The sequence below is a fragment of the Diuraphis noxia genome, unplaced genomic scaffold (genome assembly GCF_037042655.1).
Source record: "Diuraphis noxia isolate RWA-SAM2 unplaced genomic scaffold, SU_Dnox_SAM2 contig0001, whole genome shotgun sequence".
In the NCBI taxonomy this organism is placed as follows: Eukaryota; Metazoa; Arthropoda; class Insecta; order Hemiptera; family Aphididae; genus Diuraphis; species Diuraphis noxia.
The window spans coordinates 46,836,859-46,848,999 of record NW_028301711.1 but is presented as its reverse complement, the minus strand read 5'-3'; the positions used below and the strand labels follow the sequence as shown (position 1 = coordinate 46,848,999).

General features: G+C 28.8%; 1 protein-coding gene across 3 annotated transcripts in view; it reads right to left on the bottom strand.

The window, feature by feature from the left end:
* Positions 1 to 10,115, bottom strand: part of LOC107168715 (scavenger receptor class B member 1-like) — a 44,910-nt gene extending 34,795 nt beyond the window's left edge. The window contains exons 1-2 of one of the 3 annotated variants that reach the window (XM_015518219.2): positions 9,646 to 10,115; positions 7,954 to 8,324 (exon numbers count right to left, since the gene is read on the bottom strand). In XM_015518219.2, the coding sequence (XP_015373705.1) occupies positions 7,954 to 8,182 (229 nt within the window). In that variant the 5' untranslated portion in view covers positions 8,183 to 8,324; positions 9,646 to 10,115. Of the gene's footprint in view, positions 1 to 7,953; positions 8,325 to 9,641 lie in introns of all 3 variants that reach the window. The other 2 variants (XM_015518218.2, XM_089216844.1) reach the window with 2 other exon arrangements.
* Positions 10,116 to 12,141: the final 2,026 nt, after the last annotated feature.

Genomic DNA, 12,141 nt, shown 5'->3' with positions numbered 1-12,141 from the left:
GATACCTGGATACGGAGTGAGGATAATGTATAGGTGTATCTATTGTAAAATTTAAATGCATTTTTTTAAATTAAATTGTGTACGTTACTAAACCTCAACACTCAATACATTATAAAACAATAATTAAAAATGAAACAATATCGTTAAAAAAAAACAAAAGCAAAAAAATTATAGATATCGCCACTTTTATTTTAAACGATAACATTTTCACTAATATGACCATATTATATTGCAGTTAGTGTATACTTATATGCCTCACAGATTATTAAAATTCGTATTGTACAGGATTGTCTTGTGTATTATATCAACGTATTTTCTAATATAATAATTATTGTATTTTGTTTTACCGATCCATTGTAAATATACCGAACGTAATTTATATTATGGGAAAGCGTGTTCACATATCTTTCAACTAGAAAAACTTTAAAAGCATAATTTTGGAATTTTACGGATGTCACAACGAATAAAATAAAGGCGTGATATTTAATTAAATTTACGTTTAAAATTTTAAATACTGCTGACTAGCCAACTGATTTAAAGAAACTTTGAGTGTATTTTTATTTTCTGATTTTGCGTACATATGTAGAAAGATTGGGGACCAGTAAAATTGGTATTCAACCGACAAATTATCTAGGTGTCTAGTAACAGAAACCCATCAACACTTTTTGGAATTCGTTCTTTTTTGGAACCAATTTTTGAGATGATTATTCGTTACGTATAGTATACGTAAAGAACTACGAAATAATAATCAGATATAGTGTCAGTAATAATATGAACTTAAATATGGTAATATTATAATATTGTAGCTCCTTGTAAATCATATAGCCAATTGTTGAATTATATATAGACATATAGTGTTGTAGATAATCCGTCTATTAACTTTACTGTTTCAACTGTAGTAGGCGTAGGCGTAGAACGTAGGTAATAGATAAGTACCTACCGTAGGTCCAATCACAGAAACCCGTCCACAAGTTTTGAAACTTAATTTTGCTCGATTATTCGTTGACTGTATATTTAGAGCTCAAAATTTACGATACAATCTATGATACAATAATTATTAATCGGATACAACGAAACTATATAATGATTATAAGAATATATATATATTTACAATGTCAGTTAGTAGTTAAGTATCTTTATTTCATCGCATCATCTTATGCATGTTGGTAGGTATAGTACACAATTGCCTAATAGTTTTTGAAACTGTATAAATCGTAACCAGTAAAAAACGAGTTTTGAATTAGCTAGGCGTTCAAAATGTAAACTATAATCGAACAGCATAAAGTGGAACTGCTATTTTTCATTAACAATGTCAGGATTTGTTGAATAAATTATCCTTAGAAAATATAAGTAGGTACAACTGCAGCTACAATTTGTATATACCTACCACAAATGCAATAGTGATACCTATCATCATATCAACATTAGTAAATCACAGTAAGACGTAATAATTGCTAATAATTAAACCATATAGTACTCGCATTGTAAACTAACATGTAAATAATTTAGAGCTAAACCCATTGTTACCAATGGCCATAGTTGCCGAGGCTTAATTCAAATAATAATAATAAAAAAAAGTACTTGCATTGTGTTTTAGTCGATCATCGCTCATCAGTCTATTACGAGTTCCGGCTGCAGAAGGCGTTATATAGGAATTTAATAGGTAGGCATATATTATATATTATATTGTTATAGTGGTATCGAAGACGATGACGATGACGGCGGTGGTCGCGATGTTGACTTCCCGGGGCACACCACAGTCGGGATCCGCGGTAGCGTTAAAGTGTTTGAGTACACACGTCGTTATTTGTCCGCAAGGTCAACAGTTGGTCAACGTTAAAACAAAACGGGTAACGGAGGTGGTGGCGGCGGTGGCGGAGACGACGCATTAAGGATTCAGCGAACGTATACACCAGTCCCGCATGTACAATATATAATAATAATATTATATTATATAGGTATAGAGGATCCTATTGACGCACTCGAGTGGTATAGATCCGTGAACTTAGTCACCGGCCCAACCGCACACCGCGGGAGAGTCCATTGAAATTCGGGTCGGCCCGACGTTCACGTGACAAGACAGACAAGTGAGATTATGGTACCTACACAATATTGTTATTAACACGAGACTGCCGCGGGTTGGATATCGGCTGTGGCGATAAATTAATATAATCGTGAAAACTTCAAAAACCACACTGACGTCGTCATAATACTGGACTACAAGTATGCCTATTATAATATGTATTAGGTATAATATTGTTTTTTGTATATTATTCAATAATTTTAATATGACACATAATGCGCAATAAAATCATGTTAAAATGATTATAATAATGTGGCAACGTGGGTGGTGTCACTGCAGATCTGTATATTTTATTCAGCTGCCGCGGTACGGTTTTGGAAATACCCAGACATGGCCGGACCTGTAATTACCCATTTGTTTTTTTTTTTGGAGATATTTGCCGATATTAACAGGTGTGAGCAGAGGCGTTCTCAGGATTTTTCAATGGAGGGGGTGAAAGAAATTGTTACAAGATACCCGTAAGGGTTACCAAAAATAGACAAAATATATATCACTAATATGCAAGAAAATAAAGAGCCTTGGGGGGGGATTTATCCCCCCGTGAGAACGCCCATGGGTGTGAGCTATTGTGCAACGTCTACGTGGAGGACAGTGAGTACTTCCCAAAGTCCAGAGACAAAAATACAAAATGCAATAATTATGGCAATGAAAATGTCGTTTTAGATTCTGCAGAGTGAATAGAATGAGCAATGAATTTGTTGCTTGGTTATGGTTTTTTTAATGACGTGTTTTATTTGTTTATTTTTGTATCTGTCACCGTCTTTCAGATCAGTAAAAATGTAATTTTTTTAATAAACAGGAAAACTAAAAAATTAAAAATAACAAAGGTTGATAATCAGATAATATATTTGACATTTTTACCAAGCATTTATATTATCATTTTCCAGACATGATTATGGTATACATTTTAACCAATATATTCTAGATTTTTTAGGACTATTTTTAGACATTTGGAATGATAGATTTATGTTGTAATCTGTTTTTCTGTTCAAAACTAGTGAATTAGTTTTTCATAAATATAAAAAATTATAAAAAATACGGGTTTAAAAGTTTTTTTATGAGTGTCTGATGTTAAAAGTTGACAAAATCACGAATATTTTCAAATTATTTTAAAGTTATAAGTACAAGTTTTCAATTTTTATAACTTTAGTTTGAAAATGTGGCGTGTATTTATTTTTCAGTAATTTAAATATATAAAAAATATAGTTCATTTTTATAAATATTTTAAGTTAAAAAATTGACGATGTTGTATATTTAAATGACAATTAATAACAAGCTTACAAATATTCTGGCTTATTTTAAACCATGTATATCGTGAACTTATTCACTCTGTTCTGATACGTTATACACACACTTATAATAGTTAACAATAATAGGTATGTATGATATAATATCATAATAAATTAATAACTATAATATACGATAATATACAATATGTTTGGCAATAATTAATTAAACTTTCTGTCTTAGTGTGTAACTAATAGAAAAACAAATTACTAATAAGTACTTAGTTATACAACTATACAGCGTGTCTGTCTGTTTAGAACCGCAATCATTTATCATTGAATTTAACACATTCATTACAACAGTGACCTATACTCAATGGCACCAGGCGAGATACAATCGAAACCTACAATGCAGCAGAGCGACTGTCCCGGTTATTATTTTATATTTTTAATTGTTATTTATTTGTCACGCGCATAAGATACAATGCGATTTTGAAGACTAGTACTGTATATATCACGTCAAAATTGTTGCGTATCACTATCCACTATTTATAATATAAATTATAATCCGTAATAACGTTAAATACATTTAATGTTAAATTATATTAAACATCAATTTACTTTAAACAGTTTAAACCCCGAACCTATATCAGCAATTAATATGTAGATATTATACAAAATTATATTTTACGGTAGACATAAAAACTATTAGTTTTTTCATAATCAATAATTATCATAGACACATTAAGGTTTTTATAATACGTCCACGTAATAAATTGGCATGTGTGTATATAGTGCACGTATGGCCAAAGTGAATTTCCACACTATCATTACATTATGATTGAAACATGAAAAAAATAAATGTATTCATCACATTTCCCCCAATTATTACACCAATTAAATACTTTTTTATAATGACATGTACATTGAATTAATATGTATTATGTATATTGTATACGTAATGATAAAATGTGCGTACCTTATTTCGAGTGTTTTACTACATGGAACTTAATTTTAACTTTATGTTTAACCATATTAAATAATTCAATTTCAGACGGTATAGATTGGTCACTCGGACCAAATTTATCGACTTACGGATCCCATCATTATTTATTTAAATTTGAGTTCAAAATAGTAAGTAGTGCAGTTATTAAATCAGAGACGGGCTATAATTATTAACATTTTATCGTCTCCAACTATAATAAAAACTGTTGATGTATGAAAAAAAAATAAAAAGCAATTTAACTACACACTGAACCTAAATTAATGCGGTATTTTTGTCCATTGATTAAGTAACAATAATTAAATATAATGTTTAAAGCTTTGCTCATAGAACGAATAACAATGCGCACGTGAAACAGAATTGCATTATTTTGTTTGTTGCAACTAGTCAATAAAATACACGAAACTTATAATATTGTGTGAACATTGAATAAGATAGTTATCATGATTACATCTTTTATATTTTTTATTTCGGTCCTTAGCACGATGAAATCATGTTTGCATTCACCTTGACATTGATAAAAATATTATTATACCAAACTACACATACCTACAGTATTTATGAAACTTTTTTTACATTTTCCCGAGCAAACCGTATGCCTATACGTATTTAGGAATATTACCGCATTAAATGTACGTTCAATTCCTATTTTAATAGTGTCTCATTCATATTTATCGAAATGTTTATATTTAAGGTTATATTTTTCAATTTTCTATTATATCTCTAATATCTTTATAAGTTAAAAATTATTATTATTGAAATGTAAATATTTATTTAAGTACCTAATTTACTTATGAGTACGAGCTTTTGGTAAGTACGGAAATACAATTATATATAAATATAATAGTTACCGCAGTAAATGCATCACACTTGCAATTCATCGGTTATTATTTTCTTGTTAATGGAAGATCAGAAATAATTCATATTTTTTATTTATCATAATTTCAATTTAAAAACAAATCAACAATCTAAGAATTTCATCATTCCAACTTGTGAACAAAATGCTTGATTTATTTTAACTTTTAAGTGCACATTTTTTATAATTTTTGCAAAACGTGTATAGATAATATGTTACATTTATGTACTAAATTTAATGCTTATAATCTCGCATAAAAGTATAATTATTATTTTGACATTTTAATTTTTAACTAGAGCTTATACCTGAAGTTTCTTAATAATTATCAAATTTATTTCACAATTTTACTTACATAAACTTTTTCATTATTTCAATTGATACAATTAAGGTATATATTTATTTTTAATTAATAGTTTTCATTATTTAGGTTACACAAATTTTATGAAGTTTAATTGCACAAAACGATACTGCAGATTTAACTGTATACAACTAAAAACACTATAATATATAACTCGATAAAATATTTTGTATAATTTAAATACTTAACTATATATTATGTTGCGTTGGTGTGGGTTCCTAACTATAAAAATATAATTTAAAAATATATGTTTATTTCTATACAATTAGTAATTACGATTACGCATAGAGAATAAATCACTAGGTGGATAATTACTGCAGTTACAGCTTTCTATAGAGTATCGACGGCCCTATAATTTCTATTCGTTTTTTAATATACCTACCTATCATTTTAATTCCCATATGCTAGCCATTTCATTTAACCCAATAAACAAGTAGCAATTGTTAATTCGGCTTGTTTGGGAACCAGTGGGATGCAAGGTTGATTTAGTTTCAATTTCTATCGCATACGCAATATTAAAAACAAACCGATTACCAAGGCTGACCGCTTCTTTTTAAGATTGGTGAAAAATTCCTATCACCTATAGTAATAGGTTTTTAGCAAAATGTGAAATGCAAAATTGTATGACTAAATAATATTATGTATAAGAATTACATTATTATTATCACTTTAAGCAGTGTTACTTAATAGTACACGTTATTATTTTTTTCTATATGTTTGTATGACCTTTCTCGGCTATAATTATTGTGTTTAAAAACGGCCGAATAAAATTTGCAAATCCGATGGTTTGAAAATAGGTAATCGCGTCATCGAATTTTGTTGAAAAACTAACTAACTGTTTATCATAGGATTAAGGAAGTAAAAAATTTCGTAAAAATAATAATAGACATCTCTAATGTTTTATTTAATTTTTAAAATTGTATAATATAAAAATACATTTTATATGGACAGTAATTGTTTATTTTATCGTATATATTATAATCCATTAATTAATTTAATTAATACATTTTTATTTATTTTGAAACAGTACCTAAATAAATACACATACCTAATTAGTTTTAAAAATGCCCGATATTCATAGACCTGCTCTATTATTATATAGTCATTAAAACTGCTCACTGAAAATAAATTTTATGTTAAATTAATTCGTATGATATGAAGTAAGTTTGAAATTGGGTTAAAATAGAAATTTTATTAAACTGTTATTTTACCCTCTGTGGTCTTCATAGACATGGTTTAAAGAACACTATACAACCTTGACGTATGGCGAAACTGAAGGTACAAAAGATGGTTTGGTCATTTTAACCATAGGTAGGTACCTAAGTATTTATTTAAATTATAAGGTAGGTATTAGTCACCAAAAGTATATAAGGCTTGTTTCATCACAAAAATCGTTAAATTATATGAGCGATAAAATAATGAAAATATTTAATATTATTATGTAAAAAATATAAACACATATATTTCTATTAAAAAAAAAAAGATTATGAACAAGAAATTGATTCGTCTATAATATTATGACATTTAGACGTTTAAATAAAATCGACGGTTGAAAAATATTGCACCCTAAAATTTCTAAACAATTTGAATATAATTCTCGAGCATAGAGTTTTGTTTAAATATGTTATTTATGCACTAAACTTTATTTAAAAAATTTCTCCACATTATGATTGCAAAAAAAGTAATAGGTTTCCATTCGAATTTTTAAAGTTGACCCCCTAAAACCCTTCCAAAATATTGTAAACAATTATTAAATTATGAAATTATAATAGATGTTTCTAAATAGAAAACTTTTCTATTATATAGTTTTTAATATTTTTAATATTTATATGATAAAACGGCTGTAACATAAATTTTGAATCACTCTGTACTTTTATAGATACCTACTTTTATGTTTAAAAATCTGATATATTTACTCGGCCAGTTGGTTATGTAAAAATTTAACAACTATATAAATTACTTATCTGGCTTAATGATTGACTAGATTGATACAACGTACAATAATGTTTGCTAAAATTAAAGTTTTAGCTGTTTATGATCAGATGTGAATGAGCCGTAATCATCGATAAAAACTTTTCAAATTCTACTAATATAATGCGCCGCGTGATCGATTTGAAATCTCGATCGCAATCATGCCTATACTACCAGGATTTACATCCTAGCACCAGATAGTATTACGCGATATTATTATATCTCGTAACTATTTAATATCATATTGTATAGGACATAGGTATACGAAAATCTGAAGAAAATAACAAACGTATTTTCGGATTATTATTGTATTTTTATGTTCATCTTTAAGTGACACAACTTATATTATATATTCCTGCTCGCCGCGCGTATGCAACATTATCTGCAGCTATATACGGTTTTATGCTGTTTTTAAAACAATAATGACTATCATAATAATAAACAAACATCACATACCTATGGTACAGAGCGGTTTCCTTTTGTGATTGGATGCGTTGGACGTTTCGTCTCTGGAGGTTGTGGATGATGTCTCTGTGGACAAAATATCTTTGCCGCTGACCGTTTCGAGACAGGGCCATTTCGCGTCGTCCTCTTTCTCGTTCAATGGCTCACTTTTCACCAGCGCCGCGGTCAAATTCAGAGCAGCTATATTCGTTTTGTAATAATTCCGCTGACTTTGATCCATGTCGCCCAGCCCCGTTAGGCTCGTGCAGTGGTCGCAAATAAAAAAGCGAATCGACAATAAAAAAGTCAATATAGGTAACGATATCCCGATGCACAATTTATCTTCGTACCATTGTTTCTATATAATATGCTGTCACAAAGCTCTACAACAAAAATTAGACACCAAATAGTCAGTAAAGCTCACGTGTGATATTGATAATACATTTTTTTATGATTAAATAAGTGTATTACGAACGAACGATTAGAACGATTTTATGTTAAATGCATTTTATATTACAAGGCGAACCGCAAGAATACTACTTTCGTTCATTACCTACGTCGGTGATCGCGTAAAGAAATAATAAATCTCGTTGACAACTGAATTAAAAAAAAAATATGTAATAATAAAATAAAATTTTTATTTTTGTATTATTATCAATCATAATATTATAATATGAAGTTTATCATACCTAATACCTATTGTTTATATTATTATTAATTTTATGTTGTGCACGTGTGCACAGATTTTATAAGAAAAAATAGCGTAGTATGAAAATTTAAATTTAAATATTTTTGTAATATTACTGAATTTTAAGCGTATTTTCAATACTTTAAAAAATTGTATTTGTTAAATTTTTAGTACAATATACTATTATACTAACCTACCTAAGTTGTATATTATGTGTGATATTTACTACAATTTGTATGATTAATAAACGCTATTCCTATTATACAATGATGTAAAGACATATTTATACTCAAAATTAATTAATAATAATTCGCTTTCAAAAAATTATTTAAGTTGATATTGAAATTAATTTAAGCACCATAAAAATAAATTATCATATATTATATATGCACATTGCACAAAATGCAATAATTTATCAAAATTAGTTCTCTTAATCGTTTTGATTGAAAATTAAAACGTGCCAAACGTTAAGTAGGAAAAAATATTTCTATTAAAAATTAATTTTTAAGTTACAACCCATATTTGAAGGAATGAGTTATACATTTCTATTTTATCGTAATACATGCGGTTTTTGTTTTTTAAAATTTACCGTATTAAGTCTGCAGAGTAATAATTATGTAAAAAAAAATATTTTCAAAACATCGGTAGTTTCTTTCAATTAATTCTTTCATCATTTATGTAGGTACACTGTAACTGTGTAACATAGAAATGATTACACACAATTTATGACTCAATACAGTAGGTATGGTGAGTGTGACCGTAACTTTCGTATTGACTATAATAAAAATACGTATAATCGATATCACGCATTTAAGCATATCATAATATTATGAATTACGATGAATAGAACTATACAGGAGAACATAGATTTGTGATCTTATAACGAACCACGTAGTGGTTATAAGTATACACAAACACGGCTATATTATATGGACACAATGATGGAAAAAATTAAAAGAGAAAAATTAATCATCACTATATAGGTATAGGTGCATAAACATATTGTACATACCTACCTAATTATATATTATATAGATGTGTACACTCACGTTGTTGTCCGGACGTCGATGTCACGTGGTATAGACGTATATATAAATCTTCGTGAAAAACAAATAATATAATTATGAACGTAACGGAAATATAAAAAAAAATAAAAATTTAAAAAAATACTACAAAAACCGAGAAAAATCCGCAAAATTTCACTGCAGGAAAACGTGATCGATTCGTTGGTCAGATGCCCGGCCCGGTCCCGGTGAAAAAAAAATCTATAATATCGTGTGCGTAGCAGTATTGCGTCAAAATTTAATATAATGTAAGAAAAATACGCTCAAGCACACACACATACATAACACGTGCGATATGTATTATATATTTGTACAATGTATAATATACGCAAGGTTTATGTGTCGATATTGCAGTTAATATATTTGACCAGAACAGGACAGATAGAGCCAACGGGCACCGAACAATGACTGCAGTCTGTGGAGTATCGGATCGTTTGCCGGGTGCCACTATACGCGGATCCGCTCGTCGCTCATGGCCACCGAAGCTCCCTTTCCCTTCGCGTTGTAGTCAAATTGCATACGCTGGTCCCCGTGCAACACGTATCGTAGTCTCCTCGTATCTGCAGCAGCAGCAGCGAATGTCTATTAATTATATCGACAATAATAGTAATAATAGTAATAATAGTAATAATAGTAGCAATATTATTGTGATCGCGGATTCACACGGTTGTCGCAGCGGTGAATTGCAAAAAAATAGAAATATATGATATCAAATTGCTAATAAACAATTCGAAACAAAAAGTAGGAAATGATTTCAACCTATACGCGCGCGCTCGCGTATAATATATTAAGTATACAGCTGCAGTGTAATAACAATGATATTAGTAGGTATACGATATGGGAAGGTACGATGACGACTCACGTTCGAATATAATATAATGTAATATGATGGGTATTGTACAGAGGATTGACGAACAAGACCGTCAATCGCATATTAATGTCTGCAGTATATTATATATAAGCACGATAATATCATTTCTTGTCGTTGATATATAAGTGATACGAGGTAATAACTCATCCTGCACCTGTGGTATACGATTTGCATAGTGGTCAATTCAAAACCATTTCCGCAGATCCGTCGCACGAGATATTTGATTACAATTATATACGATACTTATAAGTATAGGGACCGGATTAATATGCATTGTAATATGCATGTTTTTTCTAAACAGTTCAAAAATATCCAAGTATACTACAATTATTATTGATTATTATAGTCAATAGATACAATATACAAAGTTTTATTTTGTATATTTTTGCATATTTTACCATTTTTTGACATGTAGGTACTGCATATTTTTGTATTCTATACAATTTCGTGTTGTATATGTACGGGTTTTAAATGCATAATTTGTAATATTTTTCTGATATTAACTAAAATGACATATTTAAAGTCATATTTATAGTCCATGAAATTTGAAAAATTCGTTTTTTTTTCATTTCAAGGCCTATTGGGAGAAGTAGCTAGTAATCTGTTATTGAGTACGTTTTCGTGAATCATATACTTAAATCATGTTTGTTTCTTCATGTGTTTTGCTTATTTTTTATTTTATAGAGTATATTCCTATAAAATATAAGAGTATAAATGCATGTTTTATAGTGCATATTTTTTAGGTTTTTAGAGCATATAAATTCGAGTCCTACTTAGAATTTACGCGTTTGTCATTTTATGCCTGAACGCAGCACGTTTGAGCACAAAGAATTGCTACAATATTATTTGACTTTACCTTCTAAATTTTTTTTCTCATTAAATTGTTTCTAACCGTAACAATAACATAAAGATTAAATTAATACCAAAGTTATAATTTCGTGTAACAGTACTTAAGTTGTCCTTAGCGTTCAATGACTGAAATAATTACATTACCCTAACCGAACCTAATCTAACCTATCCTATACAAACTACAATAAAAAAAAAAATTTTAAATTAAAATTAAGAAAGCTCACTCTGTGAACATGCTAAATTCTGGAATTCCAATCATATTTTAATTAACTATAACTCCCAGTACAATTAAAATAGAATTTCGTAACCTTTATAAACTCTGCGGGTAATATATTTTGGCTAGTATGAGTCTATATTAAATACGTATACAATAAGCAATTATAATATCTTAATATCAACAATCATAATTAAATATTTTATTACATGGATGTGTTGATTTGAATTTTATTTATTTAATATATTTTTGATTTCAACTCTTATTTTCATAGGATTTAATATTAGGTATGATTTACAAATACAGGTTATTTTATGGGTTTAACACATAATATAGGTTATAACTATGGCCCTATTTACAGATTTTGAGGACAGGGAGTTTGATTTTAAAGAGGCCACCATCCCCGTGGGTTATTTGGAAATAAAATTAAAATAATGCAAATAGTACTATCGACAGTAATATCACTAATATACGTTTTAAGTTTTTAGCGCAGAAATAAGTTATAACTTTCTAC